At 31.6% G+C, this 18,067-nt stretch overlaps 1 protein-coding gene across 1 annotated transcript in view; it reads right to left on the reverse strand.

Annotated features, from left to right (window-relative positions):
* Positions 1-17,149, reverse strand: part of LOC143233621 (diuretic hormone receptor-like) — a 61,743-nt gene extending 44,594 nt beyond the window's left edge. The window contains exons 1-2 of the mRNA XM_076470026.1: positions 17,052-17,149; positions 9,626-9,905 (exon numbers count right to left, since the gene is read on the reverse strand). Of these exons, the coding sequence (XP_076326141.1) occupies positions 9,626-9,737 (112 nt within the window). The 5' untranslated portion in view covers positions 9,738-9,905; positions 17,052-17,149. The remainder of the gene's footprint in view (positions 1-9,625; positions 9,906-17,051) is intronic.
* Between the last annotated feature and the right edge of the window lie 918 nt (positions 17,150-18,067).

Here is an 18,067-nt window from a genome sequence, read left to right on the forward strand (position 1 = left end):
ATTTTGAAAGTAGATTGTAATAACACTTATTTATATGTTTTAGTTTCACTACATCAACAGTATTTTGAAAGCAGATTGTAATAACAGTTATTTATATGTTTTAGTTTCACTACATCAACAGTATTTTGAAAGCAGATTGAAATAACACTTATTTATATGCTTTGGTTTCACTACATCAACAATATTTTGAAAGCAGATTGTATTAACACTTATTTATATGTTTTAGTTTCACTACATCAACAGTATTTTGAAAGCAGATTGGAATTACATATGTTTTAGTTTCACTACATCAACAGTATTTTGAAAGTAGATTGTAATAACACTTATTTATATGTTTTAGTTTCACTACATCAACAGTATTTTGAAAGCAGATTGTAATAACAGTTATTTATATGTTTTAGTTTCACTACATCAACAGTATTTTGAAAGCAGATTGTAATAACAGTTATTTATATGTTTTAGTTTCACTACATCAACAGTATTTTGAAAGTAGATTGTAATAACACTTATTTATATGTTTTAGTTTCACTACATCAACAGTATTTTGAAAGCAGATTGTAATAACAGTTATTTATATGTTTTAGTTTCACTACATCAACAGTATTTTGAAAGCAGATTGAAATAACACTTATTTATATGCTTTGGTTTCACTACATCAACAATATTTTGAAAGCAGATTGTATTAACACTTATTTATATGTTTTAGTTTCACTACATCAACAGTATTTTGAAAGCAGATTGGAATTACATATGTTTTAGTTTCACTACATCAACAGTATTTTGAAAGTAGATTGTAATAACACTTATTTATATGTTTTAGTTTCACTACATCAACAGTATTTTGAAAGCAGATTGTAATAACAGTTATTTATATGTTTTAGTTTCACTACATCAACAGTATTTTGAAAGCAGATTGTAATAACACTTATTTATATGTTTTAGTTTCACTACATCAACAGTATTTTGAAAGCAGATTGGAATTACATATGTTTTAGTTTCACTACATCAACAGTATTTTGAAAGTAGATTGTAATAACACTTATTTATATGTTTTAGTTTCACTACATCAACAGTATTTTGAAAGCAGATTGTAATAACAGTTATTTATATGTTTTAGTTTCACTACATCAACAGTATTTTGAAAGCAGATTGTAATAACACTTATTTATATGTTTTGGTTTCACTACATCAACAGTATTTTGAAAGCAGATTGTAATAACAGTTATTTATATGTTTTAGTTTCACTACATCAACAGTATTTTGAAAGCAGATTGTAATAACACTTATTTATATGTTTTAGTTTCACTACATCAACAGTATATTGAAAGCAGATTGGAATTACATATGTTTTAGTTTCACTACATCAACAGTATTTTGAAAGTAGATTGTAATAACACTTATTTATATGTTTTAGTTTCACTACATCAACAGTATTTTGAAAGCAGATTGTAATAACAGTTATTTATATGTTTTAGTTTCACTACATCAACAGTATTTTGAAAGCAGATTGTAATAACACTTATTTATATGTTTTGGTTTCACTACATCAACAGTATTTTAAAAGCAGATTGTAATAACACTTATTTATATGTTTTAGTTTCACTACATCAACAGTATTTTGAAAGCAGATTGTAATAACACTTATTTATATGTTTTGGTTTCACTACATCACCAGTATTTTGAAAGCAGATTGTAATAACAGTTATTTATATGTTTTAGTTTCACTACATCACCAGTATCTTGAAAGCAGATTGTAATAACAGTTATTTATATGTTTTAGTTTCACTACATCAACAGTATTTTGAAAGCAGATTGTATTAACACTTATTTATATGTTTTAGTTTCACTACATCAACAGTATTTTGAAAGCAGATTGTAATAACAGTTATTTATATGTTTTAGTTTCACTACATCAACAGTATTTTGAAAGCAGATTGTAATAACACTTATTTATATGTTTTGGTTTCACTACATCAACAGTATTTTGAAAGCAGATTGTAATAACAGTTATTTATATGTTTTAGTTTCACTACATCAACAGTATTTTGAAAGCAGATTGTAATAACAGTTATTTATATGTTTTGGTTTCACTACATCAACAGTATTTTGAAAGTAGATTGTAATAACACTTATTTATATGTTTTAGTTTCACTACATCAACAGTATTTTGAAAGCAGATTGAAATAACACTTATTTATATGCTTTGGTTTCACTACATCAACAGTATTTTGAAAGCAGATTGTAATAACATTTATTTATATGTTTTGGTTTCACTACATCAACAATATTTTGAAAGCAGATTGTATTAACACTTATTTATATGTTTTAGTTTCACTACATCAACAGTATTTTGAAAGCAGATTGGAATTACATATGTTTTAGTTTCACTACATCAACAGTATTTTGAAAGTAGATTGTAATAACACTTATTTATATGTTTTGGTTTCACTACATCAACAGTATTTTGAAAGTAGATTGTAATAACACTTATTTATATGTTTTAGTTTCACTACATCAACAGTATTTTGAAAGCAGATTGTAATAACAGTTATTTATATGTTTTAGTTTCACTACATCAACAGTATTTTGAAAGCAGATTGTAATAACACTTATTTATATGTTTTAGTTTCACTACATCAACAGTATTTTGAAAGCAGATTGTAATAACACTTATTTATATGTTTTAGTTTCACTACATCAACAGTATTTTGAAAGCAGATTGTAATAACAGTTATTTATATGTTTTAGTTTCACTACATCAACAGTATTTTAAAAGCAGATTGTAATAACACTTATTTATATGTTTTAGTTTCACTACATCAACAGTATTTTGAAAGCAGATTGTAATAACACTTATTTATATGTTTTGGTTTCACTACATCACCAGTATTTTGAAAGCAGATTGTAATAACAGTTATTTATATGTTTTAGTTTCACTACATCACCAGTATCTTGAAAGCAGATTGTAATAACAGTTATTTATATGTTTTAGTTTCACTACATCAACAGTATTTTGAAAGCAGATTGTATTAACACTTATTTATATGTTTTGGTTTCACTACATCAACAATATTTTGAAAGCAGATTGTAATAACACTTATTTATATGTTTTGGTTTCACTACATCAACAATACTTTAAAAGCAGATTGTAATAACAGTTATTTATATGTTTTAGTTTCACTACATCAACAGTATTTTGAAAGCAGATTGTAATAACAGTTATTTATATGTTTTAGTTTCACTACATCAACAGTATTTTGAAAGTAGATTGTAATAACACTTATTTATATGTTTTAGTTTCACTACATCAACAGTATTTTGAAAGCAGATTGTAATAACAGTTATTTATATGTTTTAGTTTCACTACATCAACAGTATTTTGAAAGCAGATTGAAATAACACTTATTTATATGCTTTGGTTTCACTACATCAACAGTATTTTGAAAGCAGATTGTAATAACATTTATTTATATGTTTTGGTTTCACTACATCAACAATATTTTGAAAGCAGATTGTATTAACACTTATTTATATGTTTTAGTTTCACTACATCAACAGTATTTTGAAAGCAGATTGGAATTACATATGTTTTAGTTTCACTACATCAACAGTATTTTGAAAGTAGATTGTAATAACACTTATTTATATGTTTTGGTTTCACTACATCAACAGTATTTTGAAAGTAGATTGTAATAACACTTATTTATATGTTTTAGTTTCACTACATCAACAGTATTTTGAAAGCAGATTGTAATAACAGTTATTTATATGTTTTAGTTTCACTACATCAACAGTATTTTGAAAGCAGATTGTAATAACACTTATTTATATGTTTTAGTTTCACTACATCAACAGTATTTTGAAAGCAGATTGTAATAACACTTATTTATATGTTTTAGTTTCACTACATCAACAGTATTTTGAAAGTAGATTGTAATAACACTTATTTATATGTTTTAGTTTCACTACATCACCAGTATTTTGAAAGCAGATTGTAATAACAGTTATTTATATGTTTTAGTTTCACTACATCAACAGTATTTTGAAAGCAGATTGTAATAACACTTATTTATATGTTTTAGTTTCACTACATCAACAGTATTTTGAAAGCAGATTGTAATAACACTTATTTATATGTTTTAGTTTCACTACATCAATAATATTTTGAAAGTAGATTGTAATAACAGTTATTTATATGTTTTAGTTTCACTTCATCAACAGTATTTTGAAAGCAGATTGTAATAACACTTATTTATATGTTTTAGTTTCACTACATCAACAGTATTTTGAAAGCAGATTGTAATAACACTTATTTATATGTTTTGGTTTCACTACATCAACAATATTTTGAAAGTAGATTGTATTAACACTTATTTATATGTTTTGGTTTCACTACATCAACAATATTTTGAAAGTAGATTGTAATAACACTTATTTATATGTTTTAGTTTCACTACATCAACAGTATTTTGAAAGCAGATTGTATTAACACTTATTTACATGCTTTGGTTTCACTACATCAACAATATTTTGAAAGTAGATTGTATTAACACTTATTTATAAGTTTTGGTTTCACTACATCAACAGTATTTTGAAAGCAGATTGTAATAACAGTTATTCCAGCATTTTAGTTTCACTGGAGCAACAATATTTTGAAAAGATATTGCTTATAATACCAAAATAAATGCTGTAATTATTTCACACAGAGAAAGAAATGAAAATCTGTATTCTGAAAATATGAAATCGGTTTTTCTTCCCTTGTAGTTTCGATAATGATAAAATGACCCCTACGAACAGATAGCTATGAAGTTAATAAAGTTCATGACATTTAGAGTCCACTGAGGTGTCTTGTTTCACCGTCATAAATAACATATTGCTACACCTTATTAGACCCATGGACGTGTAGAGAATACTGCGATATCAGGTCACTCATACTCTAACTCGTGTTTATTAAGCCTATGTATACGATACCATGAATTCTTAAAGAAAAAATGTTTGATAAGTATACATAAAACTAATAAGTACTTCTATAGCAATATCTGATAAGAGTACTTGATGATAGAAGGGGAAGGAAAAATGTGTAATTAAGTTCGATTTGGTATTTACAAAACAGCCGTGAAACAATGGTAAGCGTTCGATTGTATATTTCCCAACTATACGTAAACGCTGTACAAAACTAAGAGTATGAGAAAATGAATACTGGTTTCGTTTGTTTTGAGTTTCGCGCAAAGCTACTCGAGGACTGTCTATGCTAGTCATCCCTAATTAAACAGTGTAAGACAAGAGTGAAGGCAATTAGTCATCACCACTCACCACCAACTCTTGGGCTACTCTTTTACCAACGAATTGTGAGATTGGGTATAACATTATAACGCCCTCACGGCTGAAAGGGCGAGCATGTTTGAGGATTCGAACCCGCAACCCACATATTGCGAGTCGAGCGCCCTTATCACCTGGCCTTGAAATAAATAATAGTGTACAGGGCTTCTGTGAGGATAATTTTTATAGCAACATGCAACTGTAAGTAATACACGTGCATGAAGTGTAGACTACGTTATTGTGTGGAAGTTTATTGAAGTTTATTTTATACAATGGTTGTTGTTGTTTTTGCATAAAGCACAAAGATACTCAATGGGCTATCTGTGCTCTGCCCAGCACGGGTATCTAAACCACTGGGGGGCTTATACAATGGTATACAAATAATTTACAAAAATATTAGGACAGCGCATCATCACCTGTGATAACGACCATCACAATTTAAATAGATATATGCATTGTAAACTTAATGACAAGGATCCCGGTTTTTTTTAGAAAATAAAAGTTTGGAGACGGTTTGAATGGGGAATGAAGGAAATGTTATTAAAAAGAATGAAGTACCTGATGATATAATTTTGTTGAAACGTGGTAGATTTATTTTTAAAAAGTTTTTTCATTGCTTATTCAAGACGTCTCTAAACTTTTATTTAATACCTACTTTGTATTAAGGTCAAATGTTATCAGTCTGACTGGAGTTTAGTTGGAGATGACCTTTGGGTTTCTGTAATAAATATTTCACCACGTTTTCAGTCAGAAATAACAAGTAATGGCGAAAAATGGGAAATGTATTAATGGTAAAAAATTTTCTCATAGAAAAACACCAAAGAAACACCAATATTTTGGATGAGAGGGATTTTCTTTAGACTGAGTATTACATATTTTTCATGCCTTCACACTGTTTATGAATGTGTGACTGTAGAACGCTATTCCAAGTGTCTCGCGATACTCCCCATAGGTTTGTCCTGTTGTTTGATCGTTGATGACTTTCGTAGTTTTCACGTAAGCCAATACAGTATCAAGAACGAATACACCAGAACTGTGTACAAGGCAAACAATGGTCGTGAGTGTTCCCACACCTTCTTAACAGTCAGGGTATCGTTTCACCACATTTGCTGTATGAGTTAAGTCATTCTCTTACAATAGTATGAATCCCAGCCCAGTGGGTCGCGATCCTGAGAAACTGGAATGACCAATCAGAATCTTACAGTTCTTGTCATTGAAGTATGGAAGTTCGAATGTATTATGAACAATTACTATTGATTTAACTTCTAGATTAGCTCGTAGGGCACAAACTTAGCATACAAAATTTTTCTGGTTCGATTCCGAGCTTAAGAAATAAAAAAACTTAAATCACCACAGAGAAGTTAGTACCCAACTAATGGTCGTCTGCACAGGTAAGGCTCAAGGGCGAGCCTTGTTTTTGAGAAGGGAACAACGTACTATTTCAAGTTATTAAAAAGGGTTTCGCTAAAATTCACAAGTATATCAGTTAGTAGAAAAAGACACAAAACTGGTTACTACACCAATATTTAAGATACTATCATTTTTGTATAAACCGCCAAGAACATTGCCTGAGTTGCAGCACCAAACTGATCCATAATCAAGGTAGATGTTTAACATTGACTATGATACTATTTTCATCATCGCTGTCGGATAAAACTGTCAACGATAGTTGTTGCAATATTCAGACTTGGAGCACATGGCTCCAACTTTACTGGTTGTTGTCTGGATTTCATTTTAACCCTTTGAAATGGTTATCTTTACTCAGTATCAGTTTTCAAGTACTGCACGTTGATGATACAACTTCCAGTTAATCTGTATCTCACTATGTATTGAAGGATATAACTTCCTGCTAATCAAGCGTTGATATGTCTAAAGAAATGTCATTCTCATTACCATTACTAAAATTATGTCTCTTCTTGCTTCTATTGATGTGTATAATGTCCTCCTTTTCATACAGTGTTACCACAATATTCATTCTTGCTTCTAATGATGTGTATAATGTCCTCCTTTTCATACAGTGTTACCACAATATTCATTCTTGCTTCTAATGATGTGTATAATGTCCTCCTTTTCATACAGTGTTACCACAATATTCATTCTTGCTTCTAATGATGTGTATAATGTCCTCCTTTTCATACAGTGTTACCACAATATTCATTCTTGTTTCTAATGATGTGTATAATGTCCTCCTTTTCATACAGTGTTACCACAATATTCATTCTTGCTTCTAATGATGTGTATAATGTCCTCCTTTTATACAGTGTTACCACAATATTCATTCTTGCTTCTAATGATGTGTATAATGTCCTCCTTTTCATACAGTGTTACCACAATATTCATTCTTGCTTCTAATGATGTGTATAATGTCCTCCTTTTCATACAGTGTTACCACAATATTCATTCTTGCTTCTAATGATGTGTATAATGTCCTCCTTTTCATACAGTGTTACCACAATATTCATTCTTGCTTCTAATGATGTGTATAATGTCCTCCTTTTTTATACAGTGTTACCACAATATTCATTCTTGCTTCTAATGATGTGTATAATGTCCTCCTTTTCATACAGTGTTACCACAATATTCATTCTTGCTTCTAATGATGTGTATAATGTCCTCCTTTTCATACAGTGTTACCACAATATTCATTCTTGCTTCTAATGATGTGTATAATGTCCTCCTTTTCATACAGTGTTACCACAATATTCATTCTTGCTTCTAATGATGTGTATAATGTCCTCCTTTTTATACAGTGTTACCACAATATTCATTCTTGCTTCTAATGATGTGTATAATGTCCTCCGTTTCATACAGTGTTACCACAATATTCATTCTTGCTTCTAATGATGTGTATAATGTCCTCCTTTTCATACAGTGTTACCACAATATTCTTTCTTGCTTCTAGTTATGAATATAATGTGTTCTTTTTTTTCCTACTGTTAACGTTATCCTGTGTTGCTGTTTACATGTGTAAAATTAACTGTAACTGTTCTTGATAAAATGAATTTCGTGCAGTGACATGGTATTAACTTGTTTTTGTGTCATTCGTAAACTTCACAGAATTTCTCAAATGAAGGCTTTTATTAATGTTTTTTTACGTATAATGAAGCTTCAGAAACAATTTATTCTAAATAAATAATTAAAACTAATTGCATACTATTTTTAAAAAGCGTTTTTTTGTTTTTCGACTAACAATATTTCTGTTTGCAGTTAACACAAGAAGAAGAAAAGGGTTCAGGAAAATGCTCGTGCTATCGAAGTTTCTTTTCCGAGACAATGTTTCATTGTATACCATTACATAAATATCATTTCATTGTTAACAGTTACATTAATATAATTCCAATGCTAAATGTGCAAAGGTATTTCGAAATGTTGGGTTTTACGAACAGCTCATAACATTCACCAGGGTTCGTATCTAAAGTTGTAGCAGAAGTCAGGTTTGGTTGAGACGCAGCTCAACATGATAAAATGCGACCCCTCTTTCTTCCCCTACAGCCCGGTATGGCCTGGTGGTTAGGGTACTAGACTCGCATTCTCAGAGCCGCGGGTTCGAATCCCCGTGACACCAAACATGCTTGCTATTTCAGTCGTGAGGGCGTTATAATGTGACGGTCAATCCCACTATACGTTGGTAAAAGAGAAGCCCAAGACTTGGCGGTGAGTGGTGATAACAAGCTACCTTCCCTCTAATCTTACACTGCTAAATTAGGAACGGCTAACGCAGATAGCCCTTATGTAGCTTTGTGCGAAATTTGTATATGTATATATATTATATATATAAATGTTGTATATTATATGCATATTATGGTGGTACTGTTATATATTACATACATATGATAATGATATTGTATATTATATACATATTATGATGATAATATTGTATATTATATACATATTATGATGGTAATATTGTATATTATAAACATATAATGAAAATAACAAAATGATAATAATAACACATACAAGAATATTATAATGTCGAAGATTATTACCAACAAGGGAAAATCAGCTTCCATCTTATTTCGCTCTAAAATTGCATATTAAAACCCAAATACAATGATACTTCCGAGTAAAATATAATATAACACTAGACGAAGTCCAGTAGTTTCAAAGTGAGACTTCTAAAATATGGTTTAAATGACCTACTAAAACTGAGAAAACTAGGAACCAAATGTGTATTGTTACTTCTGGTTAGTTTCATTGAAATTTCTTTTCTTTCATTTTTATAGCAAATAACAAGTCTTCGCTTACTGAAAAGTAAACTTGAAATACCTAGGAAAAGATTTCACAACACAGAAACTAAACTTACCATTTTCAGGCTTAGAGAAGTTGGGAGAAAAGTAAAACTTGAAACGACATTCTATCTCCTCCAATGAAATATTCAGAAACTGTTCAGCAATTGCCCAGGTGGCGTTCGTCATGGTTTTGTTAGTGTTAACTAGCTAGTTCAGGCTCAAATAAACCTCTTCTTTCGATTCCTTTGAATAACTTTATAAAGTATCATGGCGACTGATCCTGACCATCGAAGAAACGTTGTTTTCAATGACAGTTCTTCTTGAAGAAGTTGGTAGGCCTAATTCCTTTCCAGACTGTAAAAGTAAGCAAAGATTCGTGAACATTTTAACCCTTACTTATTTAATAACGAATATTAAATAAAGACTGAATAAAGAAATATTTATGTATTAAAAATGCCACATTAGCAGTTCGCTAACTTTCCTCAAATGTCTGTACCTGAAGTCAACCACAAGTTCCCATTAAGTTATTTAACCTGTCGAATCTAATCCATGTTTATAACGTGAAATGTCTTTAACTTTTAAGTCTACAATAATGTATTATAACATTATAATTTAATTTAACTACTGTCCTTAATTCTTTAACGCTATTGGTAATGACTACTGAATTATGATTAAAACACATTCGTAAAATACGCTTTGTTGTGGAATTTATCAGCCATCTTATCACAAATCCATTACTTCACTTTACACAGATGCATGAGATCTTCCTACTTTAACTGCATTGATGAACGATATTTTGTTTGAATAAACAAAACCAAAAACTGAATATTCAGAAGTTGATATAGCCTGGTGATTAACGTGTTGGGCTGCGGATGGAAAGGTCTGGGTGTGAGACACGATGTCCCTGAACACGCTGAACAGGCTCCGCTCTTTCAGCTGCCAGAGCTTTATAAGTGACTATCAATTCAGTTGTTCAGCTCAGAGATTCCTTGTGTCCAATGGAGTTCTGGCTTGTTGTCTTCCTATTGGTCAGTAGTTCAGAATTGGGAAGGGCTATGTTTAAATGATAGTGATTCTTAACTTGGCCACTTAGCAGACATGCGCATGTTCTAATATTTCAGTTCTATAGTTTCCAAAAGAAAGATTAGTTTAGTATATAATACTCTTCTTCTAAGTTCCAATATACAAGTTTACTAGATGGGTTTACGGTGCTTGTGTGTTAGTAAGAGAATTCCAAGGAACCAGTTTATAGTGAGAAAGGCGAACATAGTTCCAGACAACACTCGCCAGTCGCATACTTTTGAAATAGCGCTCCAACAACAATCAAGAATAAATACTATATTTAATAAGAAAATTAGACGAAGACAGTCACTAAGTCAATACATTACAGCAGGAGAGTTTGTTTGTTTCAAAATGTTACCAGAAGAAGTTGTTTGTTTCAGAATTCTACCACAAGGGTTTTTTGCTTTGTTTTGGAATTTCATCAGGAAATTTTGTTTGTTTCACAATTTCACTCACACGAGGGCTATCTGCACATACTCGACCCTAATTTTGAACTAATAGACTAAAAGAAGGGCAGGTCTTTACCTAATCGACGAGTTAGATTTCACCATCAATCTTACGCCGAACCCGCGACCCTCAATAAGCGGAGTGCTCAAATTCACAGTTAAGTGATGCTAACTACTAAGCCACAACCTATCACCTACGAGGGAACATTATCTAATAGAAAAGCTACTTCAAGAGTGTCCCCTTAGATACTTCGTTAACTTTGATCTTTCTTCTATCAACAATACTGGAACACACGTTTCAACAAAACATTGTTGTGTCTTTTATCAACAATAAATTCTTCTTTACCCTTATAAATCGTTGTTTCATTACCTATTATTATTATATTAGCATAATATACTTCCTTACTCAACTAACGTCCCCCGCTTATACAGCGGTAAGTCTACATATTTACAACGCTAAAATCATGGGTTCGATTCCCCTCGCTGGACTCAGCAGACAGCCCGATGTGGCTTTGCTATTAGAAAAACACACATACTTAAGTAACAACCAATTAATAATAACGTTAGATCACTGTATTTGTAGTTTCTAAAATATGTTCTTGTTTTGTTTGTTGTAGAGATTAATTACTGTTTGTTGATTAAATATATCAAGGAAAACGACTAATAACACAGTGAGTTATCTGTGCTCTACCGCTGTGCCACTGGAGAGTCTTATATGAGTGAACAAAGTGATTAATGTGTCCGCCATATTGGTATTTCAGTTATACAGTAAGATATGTCTTACGTGTATGTACGTTGTCTTACACTACGCTTTTCTTCGCAGTTTCACAGTACGATTTGTCTGTTAAGTTTTCTCACTTTCTCTGTTCTACACGATGAATCGTAAAACTTGCCTTCTTATTAATACATTAAAAATATATACTCTATAAATATATATATAATTACCATTTAAAACATACTTATCATGATTTCCCAGCGATCGCTTTTGTAACTACTGATCTCTTAATTGTCAGGTTTGATTGCTAGTAGTTTCAGACCACCAATGTAATTTATTATAACTATGAGATGTGTTATAGTGGTATAACTACACAGATATAAAGATACTAATCTTTGATAAAATTTGTGGTTTATTATCCAATCGAAAGTCATATGTCAGGTAGACATCTGTAATAATGTGATCTCAGCTTTCTCTGCTATAGGCGAGTAACGGAAATCAAGACCTTTAAGTCAGTATTTGTTTGAATATCCTCAGAAAGACAGTGACATCAAGACAGAGACTGGTTAACGTGCTAGTCTGTGGACTGAGGTACCTTGGCTCGTGTCCCGTTACCGCTTAAAAACGAAGAAAAATCGTACTCTACACTTTGTAGAAGTAAGTGTGTTATAAGAGTCACAGTCAGATTCCACAAAAACAAAACTACTTGATACTACTGAATGAAACGGAGAAGTAAGGAAAGCATGTGCATTATTTCAGAATAAATGTTGCAAAGAAGCCGAAACAGTTACTGAATGTTATTCTTCTTTCGAAAGTAATCTTCCCAGGAGACACGATCAAACATCAAACTACGTTCAGTGTTTTTGAAAGTGTCTCTATAAGAACGTAAAGTACATATATTTATTTATTACTCATCAAAATGTCTCACTGGGAAATACAAGTATCCGAAATCTACGTGTTACTTCACAACTATCGTAATAACATGCAAGCAGGCCCGGCATGGCCAGGGACTTAAGACACTCGACTCGTAAGTTGAAGGTCACGAGTTCGAATCCCCATCCCACTAAACATGCTTGCCCTTTCAGTCGTGTAGGGAGTTATGATTTTACGGTCAATTACTCTATTCGTTGGTAAAAGAGTAGCCCAAGAGTTGGCAATGGGTAGTGATGACTCTAGTCTTTCATCGTTAATTTAGAGACGGCTAACGCAGATAGCCCTCGTGAAGCTTTGCGCAAAACTCCAAAACAAACAAACATGCAAGAATAGACGCCCACGAAAGATAACAAGCACCCTACAAAACGTTTCACAGGGAATCACGTGCACCTAAAACACGGATTTTTATTCAGTGACTTGTGTGTTGTTTTTTTTCTTTCCGCCATTTATAAATTATTTCAGAGCAACAATATCTTGCCCCTGTTATTTTTTTTTAAATAATACGAATTTGAAAACATGAAAAAATTATTATTACGGTTATTTCTAAATGTTAACATGAGTGAAAAGTGTACTTTCAGTTAACAACTTGATGTTTTATATTTCGACAAAGTATGTTGAACACCTCAAAATTATTAATGTTTTTAAGAGTTGCACGTGCGCACGGGCTGTGATTTCATTAAAAAAAACAATTTCTAGCTCATATTTTGTTACAATACAATGTGTATTTCAAAACAATATTTTTGGAGACGTATTTTCTTTTGGGATATTTCAAAGTAACTTATAAAAGGTCACGAAATCAGAAAGATTTCATTTCGTAGCAAAGTCCTCCGCTGGAACAGCAGTAAGTCTTCGGATTTACAATACTAAAATCAGGCGTTCGATTCCTCTCGGTGGACACAGCAAAGAACTTGATGTGGTTTTTCCATAAGAAAAATACACATACACGTTCGTAGCAAACATCATGTGCAGTGATACTGGTTTTTCATGAAGCAAGATAATTAAATCTGAGGTAGCCGTCCCAAGTTTAGCAGTGCAACACTAGAGGGTGCGTGTGTTTTTTTATGGCAAAGCCACATCTGGCTATCTGCTGAGTCGACCGAGGAGGAATCGAATCTCTGATTTTAGCGTTGTAAATCCATAGACGTATCGCTGTACCAACGGGGGAGGGCTATCTCCGCTAGCCGTCCCTAATTTAGCAGTGTAAGACTAGATGGAAGGCAGCTAGTTATCATCGAGAACTCTTAAGCTATTTTTTTACAAATGAATAGTGCGATTAACTGTAACGTAATAACGCCCCCGCGGCTGAAATGGCGAGAATGATTGGTGTGACGGGAATTCGAACCCGTGACCCTCAAGTTACGAATCGAGTTCCTTAATTACCTCGCCATGCCGGATCCGTAGCTTTAGTCTAAATATTTCTGACATGTTTCCCCGTAGTTATAGGAAATAATTTCAATTACAGAGGGAGAAAACTTCAGGTAAAACCAACTTTAGGAAAACAGCTATGTTCAATCATTCGACATGTTTAGTTACGTGTACTACGTTCAAGCACTTGACATAGAAGATTTTTGAAGACAACGTTTTCTTTTTCATGTTTTTACCAACATTATAAGTCCCTTGTCGAAATAATTTGAACTTCACCTGAAATTAAAAACCGCTTTGAAGCAACTTCAAAGTGTGCTACACATGCTAACAACATGGAGGGGGGTTATACTCCATTAACTACGTCTATATCAAACCATTTAACTCGCTATTAAAATACTCGTAAAAGTGATTAATGGGAATCCTTACAGTTGATGCATTCGTATACATATATGCCGTTTCTTCCCCTTTCTCGCCGAGCTCCCCCTAAATTATTCTCGAAACCAAATCGATAAAGTTTAGTAAGATACGGGCAAGCCACTAAGAGCCTCATCCTTCTTAACTTAGTGACTTATTGATATAGACGGGCTGCAGAAAACTAAAAACACTTAACATTAGGAAACCTAAAAAGGAATGAGATGTTAAAATACGTCAGAACTTGAACACTTTATAACACGTCTCAATCAAAACCCGGGAATTTGCTTGAAAACGCACCTCTTGTACAGAGCGCGTTTCGTTTTCATACGTGACACAATTAGCGAAACCGTTTCAAAACTAAAACGGTTCTCGTCTGCACTGGCATAACTGTATCATTGATATGACGTTTCGAAATATATATGGACGTAAACCGAATAGTTTCAAAATTGTTCAATTGATATATCTATACATAACTTTATCAAATAAATAAATATGTATTTAATTATATATATAATATATGTATATCAAAATAGCAGCTGTTATATACATAAAATTTATCTCCATATAAATACGGCAATCTTTCCGTAAATCGAAAACAAACTTTTATATAGATAATGCTAACTTGTATGTACATGTACTTGTGTATATAATATATATATACGTGTGTAATATATCTTTAATATATGCTTTAAGTAAAAGTTCATTATTTAAAAACTGAGTACTAAACAATAACATAAATATAGTGTGGCTCTTTAAATCACAAAGTTTATTGTTTAAAAATGAGTACTTAACAATAATCTAGACCAAAATCACTGATCTTTAAATTATAAAGTTCATTGTTTAAACACTGAACACCCAACAATAATCTAGACCAAAATCACTGATCTTTAAATTATAAAGTTCATTGTTTAAACACTGAACACCCAACAATAATCTAGATTCATAACGTTGATCTTTAAATAATAAACTGAATACTAAACAGTAACCTAGATTCATAGCGTTGCTCTTTAAATTATAAAGTTTATTATTTGAAAACTGAATACCAAACAATATTCTTGATCCATAGTGTTGCTCTTTAAATCACAAAGTTTATTCTTTAAAATTTGAGTACTAAACAATAATCTGGATCCATAGTGTTAATCTTTTAGTTGTAAAGTTATTGTTTAAAAACTGAGTACTAAACAGTAACCTAGATTCACAAAACAAACGCAAACCAACGTGGCAGGGGTTTAGTTTAGAGAGATAGAAATCTGAAGAATTCTCTCTCCAACTGGAGTGTTCAGGAACGTTGTGGTTCCTCTTCGTCCCCTCACGTGAGAAATTGTTAACATTTCCATGGGTTTTTCCTTCATTTTAATTTTGACATTTTTAGAAAACTAGATTCACAGTGTTGCTCTTTAAATTATAAAGTTTATTGTTTAAAACTGAGTACTAAACAATAATCTGGACCCATAGTGTTAATCTTAAATTATAAAGTTATGGTTTAAAAACTGAATAATAAACAATAATTTATATCAATAACGTTGATCTTTAAATAATAAACTGAATACTCAACAGTAACCTAGATTCATAGTGTTGCATTTTAAATTATAAAGTTTATCTTTTGAAAACTGAGTACTAAACAATAATCTTGATCCATAGTGTTGCTCTTTAATTCACAAAGTTTAATCTTTAAAAACTGAGTCCAAACAATAATTTAGATCTATAGCGTTGCTCTTAAAATTAAAACGTTTGCTGTTTAAAAACTCAGTACTAAACAATAATCTTGATCCACAACGTTGATCTTTAAATAATAAGGTTTATTGTTTAAAAACTGAATACTCAACAGTAACCTATATTCATAGTGTTGCTCTTTAAATTATAAAGTTTATTGTTTGAAAACTGTGTACTTAACAATAATCCAGATCCATAGCGTTGATCTTTAAATAATGAAGTTTATTGTTTAAAAACTGAGTACTAAACAATAATCTACATACATAACGTCGCTCTTTGAATTCTAAAGTTTATTATTTAAAATGAGGACTAAAGAATAATCTAGATTCATAGCATTTATCTTTAAATTATAAAGTTTATTGTTTAAAATCTGAATACTAAACAATAATCGAGATCCATGGTGTTGATCTTTAAATAATAAAGTTTATTGTTTAAAAACTGAATGCTCAACAGTAACCTATATTCATAGTGTTGCTCTTTACATTATAAAGTTTACTGTTTAAAAACTGAATACCGAGCCGTAATGAAGATCCACAGTTTTGTTTTTTAAGTGATGGTATTTAGTTTAAAACCCACGTACTAAACAATGCGCTAATTCGAAAAAAAAATATTTTAGCTCTAATGTTTATTTTTAAAACTCAGTAATTAAGATCCATAGCGTTGCTCTCGATGTGGTAAAGGTTATTGGTAAAAAAACCTTTCCACATATAAAAGCCAACTCAGACATCCCTGTTAGAATATCAGATTTTCAGCATCAAGAATATAATTTTTTGCCTCCTTTCGTCCGAAGCACTTTATAATTCAAAGATAGACATATTACTGAAACATATAATCATTTAATGGCTTACTTACTGCGATTTTTTCTTCATAGGAATCTCGTGCGATATCGAGGACCTGACACCGACCTGTGGATGTTTCCCGTTAATGACTAGATGTTTTAAACATCCACTGAACAGTTCAAAGGCAGACGACGTTATTCTTCGATGCGATTGTCGTGTCCTCTAGCGAGTAGCCTTTCTCTTTCTCTCTCTTTTTTTTTTTTTGTTCTGTTTGAACTAATATGAATAATGATAAACTTGCCACACGCTATTTTTCTCGTTCTTTTAATAAGTTAGGTTTTCTTAGATACCTATTTCTGGTTGGTAGTTCCTGTTTTCATTTACAGTAGCTATAAGCTCATAAGTTGTTTTTTTTTATTTTATCTACTTTTGAGCTGTTTTACTTTTATTTCTTTTAACTATTCCCTAAAAATAATTAATAATTTGAAAATATGCTAAATGATCCCAAACGAAGAATAGAAACGTTATATAACAGCACAATTCACGCGGATTTGTTTCATTTCTGAATTTCGCGGATAGTTATGAAAAGGGACATCTACGCACAGATGTCCCTAATTTTGAATCGATGGATTAGAGGGAATGCAGTTATTTAACAGCACTCTACATTAACTCTTTGGTTACCTTGTATGATATAATACTAGTATTTGATTGTCACTCTTATAACACACCATAGACCCAAAATTGCGGAGTGTATTTTTGCGACAACGGGTCGCAGAACTTTATTGTGCGACTTCACATTCAAGTGACTTTAACTATTAGGCCACACTCGGTCACCAAGAAAAGGATGTCTGTTTCGATGTTCTGTTAACTTATTGATGCGATAACAAAATAACATAACCTCCTTTGAAAGGTTTGGTTGGTTGTTTTTGAATGTTGCGTACAGCTAAACAAGGGCTATCTGCATTATCCATCCCTAATTTTGTACTGTAAGTCCAGAGGAAAAGGCAATAAGTTATCACGGCCTACCGCTAACTCCTGGGCTACTCTTTTACCAACAAATACTGGGATTGACTATCACATAATAACGCC

This window comes from Tachypleus tridentatus, chromosome 12, assembly GCF_004210375.1.
Source record: "Tachypleus tridentatus isolate NWPU-2018 chromosome 12, ASM421037v1, whole genome shotgun sequence".
Lineage (NCBI taxonomy): Eukaryota > Metazoa > Arthropoda > Merostomata > Xiphosura > Limulidae > Tachypleus > Tachypleus tridentatus.